This window comes from Triticum urartu, chromosome 5, assembly GCF_003073215.2.
Source record: "Triticum urartu cultivar G1812 chromosome 5, Tu2.1, whole genome shotgun sequence".
Taxonomy (NCBI): domain Eukaryota; kingdom Viridiplantae; phylum Streptophyta; class Magnoliopsida; order Poales; family Poaceae; genus Triticum; species Triticum urartu.
The window spans coordinates 420,446,825-420,466,670 of NC_053026.1; the positions used below are offsets into that span (position 1 = coordinate 420,446,825).

At 45.9% G+C, this 19,846-nt stretch overlaps 2 protein-coding genes across 2 annotated transcripts; one reads left to right on the plus strand and one right to left on the minus strand.

Moving 5' to 3' along the window:
* The first annotated feature begins 750 nt into the window (after window positions 1-750).
* Window positions 751-6,215, plus strand: LOC125509464 (Golgi SNAP receptor complex member 1-1). Its single transcript, XM_048674449.1, has 5 exons — window positions 751-1,006; window positions 2,024-2,251; window positions 2,476-2,637; window positions 5,767-5,880; window positions 5,973-6,215. Exons 1-5 carry the CDS (start codon window positions 971-973, stop codon window positions 6,084-6,086), a joined length of 654 nt encoding a protein of 217 aa, XP_048530406.1. The 5' UTR covers window positions 751-970; the 3' UTR covers window positions 6,087-6,215.
* A 3,056-nt stretch (window positions 6,216-9,271) lies between these two features.
* LOC125509465 lies at window positions 9,272-10,860 on the minus strand. Its single transcript, XM_048674451.1, has one exon. The coding sequence runs from the start codon at window positions 10,715-10,717 to the stop codon at window positions 9,473-9,475; it is 1,245 nt and encodes a 414-aa protein (XP_048530408.1). The 5' UTR covers window positions 10,718-10,860; the 3' UTR covers window positions 9,272-9,472.
* Window positions 10,861-19,846: the final 8,986 nt, after the last annotated feature.

Genomic DNA, 19,846 nt, shown 5'->3' on the forward strand with positions numbered 1-19,846 from the left:
GTCCGACGTGGATCTGACGGGCGCCCCCGTGTCATAAGCACGCTTAGATTCTAACCGTTTGGTGACTAGGTTTTTTTTGGGATAGCGAACCAATTTTGTGTTAGTTTTTTGAAAAATTAAGAGAAGTGGTAGTTTTTTGTAACCCTAGCCCGTAATGTGATAGTTTTTTTTTGCTATATACTCTTTATTTTCTAACACCGGACACAAGATGAGTCCAATATCTGAAATTATTTCATCTTGTTACACCAACTGAACACACCCTTAGATAATTACCGACAAAATTTTAATATATCATTATGGTACCTGTTTGCAGCATATCGATGGATGCAATCGGGCTTCTTTCATTCAAAGGATTTTCATATGAATTTTGGAAGATTATAATTCTTAGGATTTTTTGCTATGTTGGTTGTTCGATTCATAAAGTTTTTTTTGAAGAATTCCTTTGTACTATATTCCATAGAAATTTTAGCATCCACTCAAACCTTTTGAAAAAAAATCCTTTGTTTCTCCTCTCATACAATCAAACAAAAAAAAAGTCTAGTTGAATTGAGATGAACTTGACATTGCATTCCTATATTTTTCCTATTCCCACGTTTTTAGAATTCTGCGATCAAGTGGGGCCTGGTAGTTTGGTAGACCCTTGTAAAAAGAAGTTGGTATTTTTTATAGAGATAAAGAAAAATAAAAGTTTGGTAGACCAAAAATGCTGTCGTGGCTTTCTCGATTAAGGGGGGCCCCGGATTGGTGGCTGCACCGTGCCACCGAGCCTCACCCGACCAGTTGACCACCACGGTGCCCCCGACCTGACGCTTCTCCCTCTCCCTCTCCCTCTCCAACGCATCGGGCAACCCACCCCCCTCCAACCCTCTCCCACTGATTCGCTCGCCGCGCGCGCGCGAGATCCAGCCGCGCCCCCCGCCGAGATCTCCCGGCGGATCACTAGGACGGCGCCGCCGAGGAGCTCGGAGCCATGGAGGCGTCGTCCTGGGACGCCCTTCGCAAGCAGGTGAATACAACCCCCCCTCCCGGATCCCCGCCTCGCGCTCCCTTTCTCGCTCCCAGGAACCTCTCGCCGGTGTCCGTTCGCCCGAGATCCGACCCTGCGCCCCGCGGTGGGTTTTGCTGCGCTGCCGCTGTGGTACTCGGACCGACGATTCTCCCCCCACTGCCCGCTGAATTCAGGCGACCCATGTAAAATTGGAGCGCCTCGTTCGTCGAATCCGTAGTCCGTGTATGTGGAGCAAAATGCGTTTTTCTTCCATCTTCTGAAATTGTGGAGTTTTCGTGACGCAAAGACTAGTAGTTTCATAGTGGCCATGTTCTAAAAACTGTGCTGCAGGTATACCTTTGCTCCTCGGCGGCCCATTTCTTTGACTAACATGGGTGGGCTTGGAGCAATGTGACACTAATCTAGTGTGCAACGGACTAGAGTTTTGATCCTACCAAACCGTCCCTTCTGCATCTGATGCTTTTGTTGGTTCGATCGTGTAATCGTGCTTATGGAGTATCTAGTAATGTAATGTGGTGTTAGTCTTGTTCATGAGAGTCGGGTGCTTACGGTTAGTGTGTTCGGACTGTACGGTACGAGTCTATGGCTGAACCCATCCTTGGCTAGGCTATAAGAAGGTGCCATGCCAACTTATTTTCTGTAACGATGTCACTTCTGAATACGACTGCGCGCCAGGATGGATATCCTTGTCCATTGGCAGTTAGGTCATCGGTTCCTGGTGTCAGGTGAGGCGTCGACGCAAGAAATTGGTTCGGGCGCTTGGGCCTTTTTTGCCGCGGGATAAAACGCTGCTGCACTGGACGATTTTATTAGCACCTATGGGTTAGCGTCTATAAACTGTCGGATGCTTTAAAAAAAATTATGATATCCTTTTTATTTCCCTAAGCACCTGCATAAACGACTTGCGTTGAAGATGGCCTTATGGTTTCATGAAGCTATGAGTAGGCTGATAGATGGTATTTGATGTATGTGTGTGTATGGCTAAAGTTGTTACTGTACTATTTCTGCTTGTAGGCGAGGAGGTTGGAAGCTCAGTTAGACGACCAAATGATTGCATACCGTAAATTGGTTTCTATGAAATCAGATGGTTCAGAAAATGATATCGAGACTGATATAGAAAGATCACTAAAGCAACTTCAGCAAGTAAATTCTCAAATGCAAACCTGGGTATCATCAGGAGGCTCAGAAGTTCTATCTCATACATTGACCCGTCATATGGAGATTTTGCAAGACCTTACGCAGGTTCCAATAAATCCCTCTTACACTAAGTAATCACATTCTTCATAATTACAGTTTGTTTAGCTCCAATGTTAAATGAAGGTTTCTATTAATTTCTCCCCAGTCAATAACCATGAATTATAAAGTTTGCTGTGGAGCAATACTCTTTGAAGTTTGGACACCGCATATAGAACGGCTAGACTTCTCTCATAATTCTGAAAAGTTGCTAACCCAACAATTCAACACAGGAATTCTATCGGCTTCGATCTAGTCTCAGAGTGAAGCAACAGCATGCTTCTCTCCTTGACTTGAGAGACTTTGACAGAGCAAAGTTTGACGTGGAAGAGTCTGGGGACTCAGAACAAGCTCTTCTTAGAGAACAAGCTGCAATCAGCAGGAATTCTGGACAGGTAGGATTGTCCTACTTTTTAGGAGCACCTGTATTGCTTTCTGAAATTTGCATCAATTTATTGTTAGCTCTATTAGATAGTATCATATAAGGCATACAAACAAACCCAGGATAACAGCTTACATGCATGAATGGAGTTGCATTGTGTTACCAACATGAATTCTCAAGCATTTCAAATTGAAGGAGCCTCACTCGCCTTTCTTTTAGGAGATAAATATATTCTGTCAGGGCAAACAAATGAATTAAATTCACCTTTCTGGTGTATTTGTTAACAAATATTTATTTTCTTACTGAACAGTACCCGCCACATAAAATAAGGGAGCCATGCCACTTTTATTTTTGGTTTTCCTATGGCATGTGCTGCCCAATTTTACTGTTCTTGCTTGTTATTAATATGTTTTGGACTCAGTGAGGTTCAGGAATTCCACAAAGGCTCATATATTACACTTGACTTGATTATAGTGCATGCTAATAATTGCATGTGCGCATCTATTTCAGTTTGAGCAAATTTTCTTGAATTTCAACCTACATGCTCGTGAAATTGCTTGTTTAGAAATCTATCTTTCATTAAAAACTGCAACAAGAACGACAACAAGAACGACAACAAGAAGCCTTTTAGTCCCAAACAAGTTGGGGTAGGCTAGAGTTGAAACCCATAAGATCTCAAAACCAACTCATGGTTATGGCACGTGGATAGCTAACTTCTACGCACCCCTGTCCATGGCTAGTTCTTTGGTGATATTCCAGTCCGTCGGATCTCTCTTAACGGACTCCTCCCATATCAAGTTTGGTCTACCCTGACCTCTCTTGACATTATCAGCACACTTTAACCTTCCACTATGCATTGGCGCTTCTGGAGGCCTGCACTGTATATGCCCAAACCATCTCAAACGATGTTGGAGAAGCTTCTCTTCAATCGGTGCTACTCCAACTCTATCATGTATATCTTCATTCTGGACCCGATCCTTTCTTGTGTGGCCACATATACATATCAACATGCACATCTCTGATACACCTAACCGTTGGGCATGTTGCCTTTAGTTGGCCAACATTCAGCTCCATACAACATCGGTCGAATCGCCGTCCTATAGAACCTGCCTTTTGGCTTTTGTCGCACTCTCTTGTCACAAAGGACGCCAAAAGCTTGGCGCTACTTCACCCATCCAGCTTTGGTTCAGTGGCTCACATCTTAATGATATCACCATCCTTTTGCAGCATTGACCCCAGATATCGAAGGTGTCCCTCTGAGGTATCACTTGCCCACCATGGCTAACCTCCCTGTCCCTCCTCCTCCTCGTGCCTACTAGTCTGAAGCCGCACCTCATGTACTCAGTTGTAACTTTTCGATTCCAAAGTCTGTCTCCACAGCTCTAACTTTCTATTAACCTCCGTCCGCCTATCGTTGACTAGCACCACATCGTCTGCAAAGAGCATACACCATGGGTTATCTCTTTGTATCTCTTGTGACCTCATCCATCACCAAAGCAAAAAGCTAAGGGCTCAAAGCTGACCCTTTGTGCAGACCTATTTTAATCGGAAAGTCATCAGTGTCGCCACGCCATCACTGAAAACTGCAATTGAACAAATATGAAAAATTTAAGCCTTTGAAGCTCCCTGTTATGGGTTTTCTGGTAGTCATTGTTGCATGGGAACATATAGTGGCATGAGGGCATTAGTTCAGTACTCAGGAGTTATGGCCTAGTTCCCATCGAAACCTGAAATATAAGTGGAATGGAACATAGAAAGTGAGATTGTTTGCATGCTTATGGTGGAAGCTGTAAAGATTAATAGTACCTAGGTGCAGCTTTTATCAAAGACCACATGCTGTGTGTGAGGGCATCTTTAATGGTTATATGATAGTTATTGGTAAATTTTGCCGCATAGGATATGTGATGATTGTGGCAGAGAATAAATGAAAGGAGAGAGCAAAGTTGTATGAACTTGAACCAACAACCTTTACTCAAGCTCCAAGGTGCAAAGAGAGCGACCTTATTTATTATCTCATTTCTATTGGACAACTCGATACACTATTGGAATGGTTCTATGATAGCTTGTTGGTTGATGGCCATGTGTAACATGGATAAACATACCAACAAATTAACATAAAAGCTATTGGAGATGCTCTGAGGAGAGAACCGATGCAGGTATTGGACCACAACTTGCAAGTAGAAGCTGCTGGCTTAAAAGCTGACAGTCCCTTCTTAAATGTAACTTTCTCGGCTGTCATTTTCTTATGTCTGGACATGAGAAATTAAGGGTTATTCCCTTGACCAGTAAGCCACAGGTTGGACCTGTGAAAAGGATGTTCTGACCATTTCAACAGCACAGGAAGTCTATTCTTATCTATAGACGATCTACAACAGTGCTTAATTTTTTCACTAATCACTTTCTAGACAAAGCAGTAATTACAACTACGAATGCTGACACTAGAGAACAGTCCTTAGACTGAGAATTTGAGAACGAAACCACCGTAGCCGCCTTTGCATTTCTGGTCATCATCAATAGTTGCATGTCCAAACAAATCTATGTACCTTAGAAAGTAGAAAGACAATGAAAGCATGCCTGTTTTGTTCACTCAGGTAGTCTGGCTACAAATGGGTTTTGCACTACAAATATGGAATTCCCAAATATGATCCATTGCCTTTTAAGTCTTATATTATCATGGGAACTATTGCTGCACAATAAAGAGCATTTGAAGAATTTGTCGGCCTATTAAGCTTTCAAGTTGCATTTCCTCTGAAATTCGTAGATTGGATTCGACGTACAACATCATGCAGTTAGTATTTTGCTGCTTGCTGTATGTCAACTGTATGGATCATGGGGTGCATTATTACATGTGTTTTCATGCTAAAGGGGCTGCTGGCTGACTGGCTGGAGAATATTTTTATTAAATTGATAGACGCATCTGTGTCCACTGCCATAGTTACTTAGCCTGAGCTACCTCTAGCTTCCTCAAACTTTAACCAACTAGTTAGTTAATTTTAGAAAATTCTACTAGTATAGATGGCTGGCTGATAAGCCATGAAAACCAAAGGTGTGTTGATTTGCTGAATTTTTGTTGTGATACTTTTTGTAGCAAAATCTAGAATTGACCAAGCTTTTTCTGAACCCTTACATTTTCCATATTTAGGTGGACACTGTGATATCACAAGCTCAAGCAACACTGGGCGCTCTCATGTCCCAGCGTTCAACGTTTGGTGGCATCACTACCAAAATAAGCAACGTCAGCAGCCGGATCCCCACGGTATGTATCACATAGTTCATCCTTGTGAGCAAGCGAAAATCGTCCTCTTACGATGTGTATGCCTCACAATTGCTTTCCACTGAATCTATCAGATTAACCACATCCTCGCGTCGATCAGAAGAAAGAAATCGATGGACACGATAATTCTCTCGCTCGTGGCGTCGGTCTGCGCGTTTCTTATGTTCATCTACTGGTTGTCAAAGTAGTAGGATGTGGTTGGCCACAGCGAAAAGGCATCATAGTGTTGTAAGTTTGGATCACAGTGCCGGTACAGATAATGATATGATGATTGGTGTTTGTACAATATTGATTCAATGGTATTACGTTTTCACATCGCTCTTCAGCCTCATTCACCTGTTGTACCTTTTGTGCATATAATATAATAAATAAAAATCCCTCTTTAGTTTTGTACCTTTTGGACGAGGGATTTCATCGGCATTTCCGTCCAGCTACTTACACACACCCTCTGGATCTGAGTTCTAAAGATTCTTGTTGAGCTGACGTGAGCTGGGCTGCTAGGTGGCTGGAGCTATTAGCTGCTCCGCATCCATCCAATTTAATCCCTGCGATTGCGACGGGATAGACATACATCCCCACGACATATTCGCAGAGGCCGTTCGGTGGGTGCAGCCTTGCAGGACCGGAAACTTCAAGGGCTACGTGCCGAAACTTGCCAAAGTCTTCTCTTCCCAGGCGGACAATGATATGGACGTGATCCCCAGCCGCAAGTGGCCAAGCCCCCGCGACGGGACGGAACGACGGCCGGCCGGCCTGCCGGCACCGCGGGGGCCCTCCCAGCCACATGCGCCTGCCGCGCCCTCCGGACGCGCGCGCGGTTCCAGGTGCGGCACGGCACACGGGTTCCGGTGACTGTGAGCCAGCGCCCACGGCAAAGGGCTGGCCGCCGTACGTCGGTTTGCGGTTGCGGGCCTCGTGAGCGCGGCTGCTGTGTACTTGCATGCGTACATATTCCCCGACTTCCCGGCGGGCTGGGCTGATCAGCATGTGACGCCTCGTGGCGGCACACGTCGCCATGATCTACTCGGATGCAGCACACGTTCCGCTCCCTGCCGACGTGGTGGGGTGGCGAACCGCTAGCCAGTCCAGCGGCAGTACTCGCCACTGCCTTCCCACAATACACGGAGAAACACCAGTACGTGCATGCGTGGTAACTTGGCCAAGTTTCTTCACCGCGGAACTGATCGGGTCTGTTGACCACGCCTGGTCTCACAGAATCATGTACAGATCTGCAACGACGACTGCAGCGCGATCCTCTCGCCCAGTTGCTTCAGCCCAGCCCACGGAATCGGTACATGCTCCTTTTTTTAGCAGCTACGTACTACCAACATACTCCTTCCGGCAGCTGCACTCAAAAGCTTGCACACATACAGGGCATAAATAAGCTTGCGGCGGGCGAAAGCGAGCGGGAGCTGAATCCGGCGTGGTTACTCCTTTTAGATGGCGTGGCGCGGCCGCTTGGCCAACGGCCACGATACCTCCTCCTTCCGGGGGCACCATTACCATCACCCTCACCAGCACCCAGGGACTCTTCTCATCTTATACCAAGAGTAGAGTGCGCAGGCAGCGTCTGATCCGGGTCAACGATCGCGGGCTAATCTTCCTCCCTCCCTTCGGCGGCAAGATTCCGCGATAGCCTCGCCGGAAATCATCGCCGTTTTTAAAATACGCCGCGTAGTACTAGTACTAGATCACCACATGATGCACCAGTGGTAAGTAAGTAGTAGTACTAATCCGGTCAAAGCCAACTCATCTGAATCCAGCAAGCCGAACTGGTCCATGCTCCTCTCCTCCCACTCTCCGCTGCCAGTTTTGTTCGCTCTCCATCCATCACGTGCTCCGTCTTCGGATACCGCCCGGTTCTCTGTTGCGAGCAACTTTTGTGCTGGGAAATCAGGCCTCAATGCGAGCCACTTATGGTTAAAGCTTGCTCGTACGGCTCTTCCATGTTTCCAACCACTGAGAGATGTACGTACTGTGTCACCGTATGGGAAATGCTAGTAGTAGAATGACCCTGGGTTTCGGTCTACCCTCTTTCTAAAACTTGGCAAACGAGATTTTACTATTTTTGAGTTTTGAAAATTTCCGTGGATTTTTTTTACGCACATTGGTACCGAGTCCAGACTCTTACCCATGTAACTTTTTATACAAAATATAATATGACGGTTTTTGTGACCTTCGTGAAAATGAAAAAAAAAATTTGATGATGGTACATTTAAAACTTGCTCCGTAAACGGTAACACTCACTTTCTCATTTTTATCCCGTCACACATGATCATATTATCTTGGGAAAACTTGCATGAGTAGGTTTCTAACCAATACCTTTGGGCATGATTTGTTCCAGGAATTTCGAAAACAAGGAATACATTTGTTAAGTTTTACTTATAAAATTGGGCGGATTCCGGTGTACCCAGGTCCCAAGAATCCGCCCTATCAACGGATCACTTTCAATAAAATTCTCTCAAAGGCCCTTCATACAGCCTTTTAAAAACCGGAGAATGGTCGACAAGAACACATTAGTTAAGATCTAGGGTCTACTGCACATCACTGAAAGAATGGCGATGATTAGGATTTCGCAACTACTGCACATCACTGAAAGAATGATGATGATTGGGGTTTTTTTTCTTTCTAAAGAAGAGTAGGGACCTGACCTCGACGCACAACACTCTAATTAAGAAAAACCCCAACCTCTTCCACTACGCAAGAGCATTTGAGAATACCTTCCACCATGCAAGAGCATTTGAGAACACATCATATTCATATGGCCCCTTGGCATGTTAATGCTCCATGACAGCACGCCAAGAGTTGCGTATGCGGCACCTTGTTTTGCTGCAGCACTCATTAGCCTAGCCAAGCCCCTCCACCCACAGCATTGTCGTTGTTTAATCCAAAACCATAACCACCAGCTCCAACTAATTAGTAGCAAGGCTCTCTCCCTCAAGAAAATTATAATTAGCAGAGGGAACAACCAGCAAGCAATGACGATCCAGCGGAGCACCAGCATGTACATGTCTCAATCTAAACAGCCCGGCTCTTGTCACCTATCACCCCATGATTGGGGATTGAATTTGTTGGCTTCTGATAACAGCCGATCATATGCTCCCTCTCTTTATCCCTTTTCAGCTAGTGGTGGCACGGGAGACATGGAACGGGAGCCCCTAAGCGTAGCGGCAAATTATTCTGAGTGAAGACATGTAACCACTACTTGGTCGTTCTAATCATCGTTGGATTAAGAAGATCGTTTTCAAAGTCCGCAGTGGCATACCTAATCGACCAACCGGGCCGGAGAAATGATTAACAGAATCCAATCCAGCAATATGCCACCTAAATTTTGAATTTGACAGAACACAGGTCGTAATATGGTTCGTCTAGCTGTTGAAAATCCTTGGCTATTGATGTAATGAACAATTTTTGGTCAGCCGAGCACGCAAAACTGCACACGAACATTGCTCGGAGGACAGCTGCAACTTACAACAATCGGGAGGGAAGCTCCCGCTGAATGAAGAACCAATCATCAAATGTAACAATGCCGGCCGGCCGGCCGCTTCCGCCGGAGCCGTCGTGGCAGCCATTACTAGCTCTTCCAGGCGTAGACGAGGAGCGAGAAGCCGTCGCCGCGGTGCAGCTCGGCCTCCTCGGGGCTGGCCCAGTCCATGACCGTCGAGCTGCTCGCCCACGAGGCCGAGGAGGATGCGATGGATGCTGACGACGACGAGCTTGCCTTGGCCAGCCTCCGCGCCTGCCCCCTCTTCCTCCGGTTCTCCCCATTGCTGCTGGTCTCGCTCCAGTCCCCTCTGCCCCATCTCCCTAGGTAGCCTGACAAGACGCCGGCGCCGCCTCTCCTGGCCTTGTCGAGCAGCTCCTTCTCCTTGGCCTCTGCGGTGTCGCGCTCTTCGCCGGCGGCGGTGTCGCCCAGCTCAAATCGGAAGACGAACACGGCGTGCGCGGGCGGGGACGCCGCGGCGAGGACGGAGGCGGCGTCTGTGAGGGCCGGCTCGCGCGCGGAGAAGAGCCAGTTGTGGAGGTCCCAGGAGACCTGGACCCGGTCGCCGCCGCCGAGGTCAACCTTCTCGCTGCCGCGGAACTTCCATCGCAGGCGGCGGATGTGGAGCACGCGCTCGCCGTCCACGGAGACCGACAGGCCGACCTCTGCCTTGTCCTTCTCCTTGTCCATTTCCCTGTCCTTGCCGTGCCCGCGCGAGACGAGATCCAGCGAGATCTCCCGCTCCTTGCCGCGGACTTTGACGCAGGTCTTGTGCCCGCGGCCATGGCCCCCGTCGCGCATGGACACGTGCTCGCGCCGGGAGACGAGGACGTGGCCGGGGCCCGTCGGCCGCTGGGCCTTGGTCTTCCGGTACGCCTCCTCCGCCATGTCCCCGGCCACGACCGCCATCTCGCCGTCGACCACGACGGCGACGAAGTAGCCGGACGACGGCTCGGGCGAGCCGGGGGAGGCGAACCGCGCGCGGGTGAGGTCCCAGGCGAGGTCGATCCGGCGGTCGTGCACATGGAAGCGCTTCGACCCGCGGCGCCGCCAGAAGAGCCAGGGGCGGACGCGCACCGCGATGGTGGCCTCCTCGTCGAACTCCGGGCCGTCGTCGTAGCAGCCATAGTCGGAGGCCGAGGAGGAGGAGGCGAGCGCCCCGACGCGGAGCACGGCCCGGAGGCTGAGGCCGAACGCGGCGCGCGACCAGGAGAGCGCCGCCAGGCCGAGGCGGGTCTCGTAGACAGAGGTGGCGAGGCTGGGCCCCGCCCCGGCGCCGGAGCCCGACGCCGCGGCCGGCGAGGCGCGGAAGAAGGCCGGGATCGCGTTCGGCATCGCGCGGGCGCGGGCACGGCTGCGGCGCCGGTGCCTCGGCTGGGGGACGGAAATGGGGTAGCTTTTTGGGGAATTTCTCGCTTCGATTTGGGAGAGGGAGGGGAGACTGCCAGACTGGGGGTTGGACTGGACCGGCTAGGCCGCGAGGCGGGAGGTAAATATAACTCTGCCGCGGTGGGGTTACGGCGCGGTGACGGGACTCCGGCTGGTGGGACCCGGACACGTTGGACCCAGCTGGGTGTGGGGCCGCGCGACCGTGCCAGTTGCCAGTATGCTGCGACTACTCTGGCTTGGACCGGGCTGAGGAGGGCTCTCATCCTCTCGTGCTCGTTTTATGTTTTTTCCAACAAGAGAAAATTTAAATTATTATCTTCATCTTTGATACGAATGAATTTGTGTATGGTGTTCATATCACTGTCGTACATGAATGTCAATGGCATTATTCAACGGGTGGATACGGTTGGGCCTCGTAAGTTAAGTTTGTGTTCCGTCTATCAGGATAAATACAGTTGTGTCAACTTAAATAGAGTTGCGAGGAGCTTGTTTGTCAACTGGACATAAGAAGGGTATTACTTTTGCACATGACTAGGGCTGGGTAACGTACTATAGGAAATCAAACGGATAAAATATGCATACAATATGTAAACATGACATGAGATTCTCTCATTTCTTGAAACCGAAAGAACTTCTATATATCAAACCGCTATTTTGAGTGATGATCCATTTTGACCGTTGGCAATGAGAACAAGGAGAAGAAGACGCACAAGAAGAAGCCCTTCTTAAAAGATGGGAACTACTTCCTCCATTCGGAATTACATCCTTTGAGCGTCAACTGACGGATACATCCATTTGAGCGTCAACTAATTTTGGATGGAGGAAGTATACAAGAATAGGAAAGCAAAGACTTTCATTGGCCAAGAGTACACCTCTCACGATTATAATACTCAAGAAGTAGGGCATGTGGCACGATAGACGTTTGACTACTCTTCGTCTGAGCCCACATCCCTCTTTGAGTTTGACTATTCCAATGAAAGAGCGCTGACCATAGATGCCTCATGCCTAGAGACTAGAAGGGACACCCTTCATTTAATCCCCTAGGCTTCACTCATTCATCTCCTATGCCTCCAAACATATTGTGGGATGTCAGTGTCGAAGGATGGCGCGAGGACGGTATTGCTACTACACGCGGCAAGGTCTTTAAAAGATTATGTGATCTCTTGGCTTCCCTTCGGTAATGTAACGAGTACAATGAGAAAGCGGAAAAACTTATCATCAAGGAAAACAAGAATGCGAAACTCCTTGAATATAATCTCCACGCATAGCAAAATAACAACGAAACTCTTGAAGTGGATCTCTGGATATAGATAAACTCTTGAGAGAGCTAGTGGTGGCTAATGGTTTCAAAATAAGAGGGTGGCCTTGCTCATGCTCATAACACTGAGGATTTCGAACATATTGACAATGGCAATCTAGTGAAGGGTGATCTCATCAAACTTACCAATTCACTACTCACAAGAAGCTCCTAGCCACCCTAGCACTACTCTGGTTTGGACCGGGCTTGGATGGTGAGGAGTGTTCTCATCCTCTCATGCTCGTTTTATGTTTTTTCCAACAAGAGAAAATTTAAATTATTATGTTCATTTTGATAATGAATGAATTCGTGTCTCGTGTTCACATCACCATCGTACATGGATGTCAATGGAATTATTCAATGGGCGGATAGGGTTGAGCCTCGAAAGTTAAGTTTGTGTTCCATCTATCAAGTTGAATAGAGTTGTGTCAACTTACATAGAGTTGTGAGGAGCTTGTTTGTCAACTGGACATGAGGTGGGTATTATTTTTGCACATGACTAGGGCTGAAGTGCCCATTATAATCCTGCAGAGTAACGGCTTATCGCAAATCAACCCGACAAGATATGCACACAACATGTAAACATGACATAAGATTCTCTCATTTCTTGAAACCGAAAGAACTTCTATATCTTGATATCTCGAACCGCTAATATGATTGATGATCCATTTTGATCATTGGCAATGAACAAGGACAGAAGACTTACAAGAAGAACGGAAATTAAATTCAGTGTCCGGGCTCATCTACACCCGGTGAACAGTACATAATTAAAAAAAACAATTTCTTTGGTGGTGCAAGATGCTCAAATGCATGATCCTCGTGCAAAGTTTGGGGGTGTTTGGACATTTGAGGAGCTCATGGTAAAAATACAAAATCAAGCATGAACAGTGATGTTTTCAAAAGTTTTTCAGATACCCGAAATTTGTCTTTTTTGCTACGACCTTCTTGCATGGGCATCACGCACACGAGCATCTTGCACCATATTTTTTTATTGTTTAAAGCAATTTCATTGTTCACACCCGAGCTCCGCGCCCTTATTAAAGGATGGGAACTATACAAGAATGGGGGGTCAAAGACTTTCATTGGTCTAGGAGTACAACTCTCACAACTAATACTGAAGAAGCAGAGCATGTGACAGGATAGACATTTGACTACTCTTCTTCTGAGCCCACCTCCCTCTTCAACTTTGACTAGTCCATCGAATCGACGCCAACAATATATGCATAATAGCGAGACAGTCGAAGGTACATCCTTTATTTAATACTCTAGCCTTCACTCACTCATCTCCTATGCCTCCAAACATATCGTGTGATGTTAATGTCAAAGGATGACGGTAGTGAGGATGATATTGCTACAATATGTGAAGAGGCCTTTAAAATATTATGTGATCACTTGGCCTCCCCTTGGTAATGTAATGAGTACATTGAGAAAGTGAAAATCCTTATCACCAACGAAAACAAGAATGTGAAACTCTTTGAATATAATCTCCACGCATAGCAAGATAAGAAGGAAACTCTTGAAGTGGATCTCTAGATATAAGTAAACTCTTGAGAGATATCCATGAAGGAAATATGCCCTAGAGGAAATAATAAAGTTATTATTTATTTCCTTATATCATGATAAATGTTTATTATTCATGCTAGAATTGTATTAACCGGAAACATAATACATGTGTGAATACATAGACAAACATAGTGTCACTAGTATGCCTCTACTTGACTAGCTCGTTGATCAAAGATGGTTATGTTTCCTAACCATAGACATGAGTTATCATTTGATTAATGGGATCACATCATTAGGAGAATGATGTGATTGACTTGACCCATTTTGTTAGCTTAGCACTTGATCGTTTAGTTTGTTGCTATTGCTTTCTTCATGACTTATACATGTTCCTATGACTATGAGATTATGCAACTCCCGTTTACCGGAGGAACACTTTGTGTGCTACCAAACGTCACAACGTAACTGGGTGATTATAAAGGTGCTCTACAGGTGTCTCCGAAGGTACTTGTTGGGTTGGCGTATTTCGAGATTATGATTTGTCACTCCGATTGTTGAAGAGGTATCTCTGGGCCCTCTCGGTAATGCACATCACATAAGCCTTGCAAGCATTGCAACTAATAAGTTAGTTGCGGGATGATGTATTACGAAATGAGTAAAGAGACTTGCCGGTTACGAGATTGAACTAGGTATTGAGATACCGACGATCAAATCTCGGGCAAGTAACATACCGATGACAAAGGGAACAACGTATGTTGTTATGCGGTCTGACCGATAAAAGATCTTCGTAGAATATGTAGGAGCCAATATGAGCATCCAGGTTTCGCTATTAGTTATTGAACGGAGACATGTCTCGGTCATGTCTACATTGTTCTTGAACCCGTAGGGTCCGCACGCTTAACGTTACGATGACAGTTTCATTATGAGTTTATATATTTTGATGTATCGAAGGTTGTTCGGAGTCCCGGATGTGATCACGGACATAACGAGGAGTCTCTAAATAGTCGAGACATAAAGATTGATATATTGGACGACTATATTCGGACACAGGAATGGTTCCGGGAGTTATGGGATATAAAACGGAGTACCGGGGGTTACCGGAACCCCCCCGGGGGTTAATGGGCCTCATGGGCCCAAAGTGGAGTAGAGGAGGGGCGGCCAGGGCAGGCTGTGCGCCCCCTCCCCCTCTAGTCCGAATTGGACAAGGAGGAAGGGGCGGCGCCCCCCCTTTCCTTTCTCTCCTCTCTCCCTTCCTTCCCCCTCTCCTAGTTGGACAAGGAAAGGAGGGAGTCCTACTCCCGGTAGGAGTAGGACTCCTCCCTGGCGCGCCTCCTCCTGGCCGGCCGTCCCTCCCCCTTGCTCCTTTATATACGGGGGCAGGGGGGCACCTTTAGACACAACAATTGATCCTTGAGATCTATTAGCCATGTGCGGTGCCCTACTCCACCATAATCCTCGATAATATTGTAGCGGTGCTTAGGCGAAGCCCTACGACGGTAGAACATCAAGATCGTCACCACGCCGTCGTGCTGACGGAACTCTTCCCCTACATTCTGCTGGATCGGAGTCCGGGGATCGTCATCGAGCTGAACGTGTGCTAGAACTCGGAGGTGCCGTAGTTTCGGTGCTTGATCGGTCGGGCCGTGAAGACGTATGACTACATCAACCGCGTTGTGCTAACGCTTCCGCTTCCGGTCTATGAGGGTACATAGACAACACTCTCCCCTCTCGTTGCTATGCATCACCATGATCTCGCGTGTGCGTAGGAAAATTTTGAAATTACTACGTTCCCCAACAGTGGCATCCGAGCCTAGGTTTTATGCGTTGATGTTGTGCACGAGTAGAACACAAGTGAGTTGTGGGCGATATAAGTGATACTGCTTACCAACATGTCATACTTTGGTTCGGCGGTATTGTTGGATGAAGCGGCCCGGACCGACATTACGCGTACGCTTACGCGAGACTGGTTCTACCAACGTGCTTTGCACACAGGTGGCTGGCGGGTGTCAGTTTCTCCAACTTTAGTTGAACCAAGTGTGGCTACGCCCGGTCCTTGCGAAGGTTAAAACAGCATCAACTTGACAAACTATCGTTGTGGTTTTGATGCGTAGGTAAGAACGGTTCTTGCTAAGCCCGTAGCAGCCACGTAAAACTTGCAACAACAAAGTAGAGGACGTCTAACTTGTTTTTGCAGGGCATGTTGTGATGTGATATGGTCAAGACATGATGCTAATTTTTATTGTATGAGATGATCATGTTTTGTAACCGAGTTATCGGCAACTGGCAGGAGCCATATGGTTGTCGCTTTGTTGTATGCAATGCAATTGCGCTGTAATGCTTTACTTTATCACTAAGCGGTAGCGATAGTCGTGGAAGCATAAGATTGGCGAGACGACAACGATACTATGATGGTGATCAAGGTGTCGCGCCGGTGACGATGGTGATCATGATGGTGCTTCGAAGATGGAGATCACAAGCACAAAATGATGATGGCCATATCATATCACTTATATTGATTGCATGTGATGTTTATCTTTTATGCATCTTATCTTGCTTTGATTGACGGTAGCATTATAAGATGATCCCTCACTAAATTATCAAAGTATAAGTGTTCTCCCTGAGTATGCACCGTTGCGAAAGTTCTTCGTGCTGAGACACCACGTGATCATCGGGTGTGATAGGCTCTACGTTCAAATACAACGGGTGAAAAACAGTTGCACACGCGGAATACTCAGGTTTAACTTGACGAGCCTAGCATATAACAGATATGGCCTCGAAACACGGAGACCGAAAGGTCGAGCGTGAATCATATAGTAGATATGATCAACATATTGATGTTCACCATTGATACTACTCCATCTCACGTGATGATCGGACATGGTTTAGTTGATTTGGATCACGTGATCACTTAGAGGATTAGAGGGATATCTTTCTAAGTGGGAGTTCTTAAGTAATATGATTAATTGAACTTAAATTTATCATGAACTTAGTACCTGATAGTATCTTGCTTGTCTATGTTTGATTGTAGATAGATGGCTCGTGCTGTTGTTCCGTTAAATTTTAATGCGTTCCTTGAGAAAGCAAAGTTGAAATATGATGGTAGCAACTACACGGACTGGGTCCGTAACTTGAGGATTATCCTCATTGCTGCATAGAAGAATTACGTCTTGGAAGCACCGCTAAGTGCCAAGCCTGCTGCAGGAGCAACACCAGATGTTATGAACGTCTGGCAGAGCAAAGCTGATGACTACTCGATAGTTCAGTGTGCCATGCTTTACGGCTTAGAACCGGGTCTTCAAAGATGTTTTGAACGTCATGGAGCATATGAGATGTGAGTTGAAGTTAATATTTCAAGCAAATGCCCGGATTGAGAGATATGAAGTCTCCAATAAGTTCTATAGCTGCAAGATGGAGGAGAATAGTTGTGTCAGTGAACATATACTCAAAATGTCTGGGTTTCATAATCACTTGACTCAACTGGGGGTTAATCTTCCTGTTGATAGTGTCATTGACAGAGTTCTTCAATCACTGCCACCAAGCTACAAAAGCTTCATGATAAACTATAATATGCAAGGGATGAATAAGACTATTCCTGAGCTCTTCGCAATGCTAAAAGCCGCGGAGGTAGAAATCAAGAAGGAGCATCAAGTGTTGATGGTCAATAAGACCACCAGTTTCAAGAAAAAGGGCAAAGGGAAGAAGAAAGGGAACTTCAAGAAGAACAGCAAACAAGTTGCTGCTCAGGAGAAGAAACCCAAGTCTGGACCTAAGCCTGAGACTGAGTGCTTCTACTGCAAGCAGACTGGTCACTGGAAGCGGAACTGCCCCAAGTATTTGGCGGATAAGAAGGATGGCAAAGTGAACAAAGGTATATGTGATATACATGTTATTGATGTGTACCTTACTAATGCTTGCAGTAGCACCTGGGTATTTGACACTGGTTCTGTTGCTAATTTGCAACTCGAAACAGGGGCTACGGATTAAGCGAAGATTGGCTAAGGACGAGGTGACGATGCGCGTGGGAAATGGTTCCAAAGTCGATGTGATCGCGGTCGGCACGCTACCTCTACATCTACCTTCGGGATTAGTATTAGACCTAAATAATTGTTATTTGGTGCCAGCGTTGAGCATGAACATTATATCTGGATCTTGTTTGATGCGAGACGGTTATTCATTTAAATCAGAGAATAATGGTTGTTCTATTTATATGAGTAATATCTTTTATGGTCATGCACCCTTGAAGAGTGGTCTATTTTTGATGAATCTCGATAGTAGTGATACACATATTCATAATGTTGAAATCAAAAAATGCAGAGTTGATAATGATAGTGCAACTTATTTGTGGCACTGCCGTTTAGGTCATATCGGTGTAAAGCGCATGAAGAAACTCCATACTGATGGACTTTTGGAACCACTTGATTATGAATCACTTGGTACTTGCGAACCGTGCCTCATGGGTAAGATGACTAAAACGCCGTTCTCCGGTACTATGGAGAGAGCAATGGATTTGCTGGAAATCATACATATAGATGTATGTGGTCCAATGAATGTTGAGGCTCGTGGCGGATATCGTTATTTTCTCACCTTCACAGATGATTTAAGCAGATATGGGTATATCTACTCAATGAAATATAAGTCTGAAACATTTGAAAAGTTCAAAGAATTTCAGAGTGAAGTTGAAAATCATCGTAACAAGAAAATAAAGTTTCTACGATCTGATCGTGGAGGAGAATATTTGAGTTACGAGTTTGGTCTACATTTGAAACAATGCGGAATAGTTTCGCAACTCACGCCACCCGGAACACCACAGCGTAATGGTGTGTCCGAATGTCGTAATCGTACTTTATTAGATATGGTACGATCTATGATGTCTCTTACTGATTTACCGTTACCATTTTGGGGTTATGCTTTAGAGACGGCTGCATTCACGTTAAATAGGGCACCATCGAAATCCGTTGAGACGACGCCTATGAACTGTGGTTTGGCAAGAAACCAAAGTTGTCGTTTCTGAAAGTTTGGGGTTGTGATGCTTATGTGAAAAAGCTTCAACCTGATAAGCTCGAACGCAAATCGGAGAAATGTGTCTTCATAGGATACCCAAAGGATACTGTTGGGTACACCTTCTATCACAGATCTGAAGGCAAGACTTTTGTTGCTAAATTCGGAGTTTTTCTAGAGAAGGAGCTTCTCTCGAAAGAAGTGAGTGGGAGAAAAGTAGAACTTGACGAGGTAACTGTACCTACTCCCTTATTGGAAAGTAGTACATCACAGAAACCGGTTTCTGTGACACCTACACCAATTAGTGAGGAAGCTAATGATAATGATCATGAAACTTCAGATCAAGTTACTACCGAACCTCGTAGATCAACCAGAGTAAGATTCGCACCAGAGTGGTATGGTAATCCTATTCTGGAAGTCATGCTACTAGATCATGATGAACCTACGAACTATGAAGAAGCGATGGTGAGCCCAGATTCCGCAAAATGGCTAGAAGCCATGAAATCTGAGATGGGATCCATGTATGAGAACAAAGTGTGGACTTTGGTTGACTTGCCCGTTGATCGGCAAGCAATTGAGAATAAATGGATCTTCAAGAAGAAGATTGACGCTGACGGTAATGTTACTGTCTATAAAGCTCGACTTGTTGCAAAAGGTTTTCGACAAGTTCAAGGGATTGACTACCTTCTCACCCGTAGCGATGCTTAAGTCTGTCCGAATCATGTTAGCAATTGCCGCATTTTATGATTATGAAATTTGGCAAATGGATGTCAAAACTGCATTCCTGAATGGATTTCTGGAAGAAGAGTTGTATATGATGCAACCAGAAGGTTTTGTCGATCCAAAGGGAGCTAACAAAGTGTGCAAGCTCCAGCGATCCATTTATGGACTGGTGCAAGCCTCTCGGAGTTGGAATAAATGCTTTGATAGTGTGATCAAAGCATTTGGTTTTGTACAGACTTTTGGAGAAGCCTGTATTTACAAGAAAGTGAGTGGGAGCTCTGTAGCATTTCTGATATTATATGTGGATGACATATTATTGATTGGAAATGATATAGAATTTCTAGATAGCATAAATGGATACTTGAATAAGAGTTTTTCAATGAAAGACCTCGGTGAAGCTGCTTACATATTGGGCATTAAGATCTATAGAGATAGATCAAGACGCTTAATTGGACTTTCACAAAGCACATACCTTGACAAGGTTTTGAAGAAGTTCAAAATGGATCAAGCAAAGAAAGGGTTCTTGCCTGTGTTACAAGGTGTGAAGTTGAGTAAGA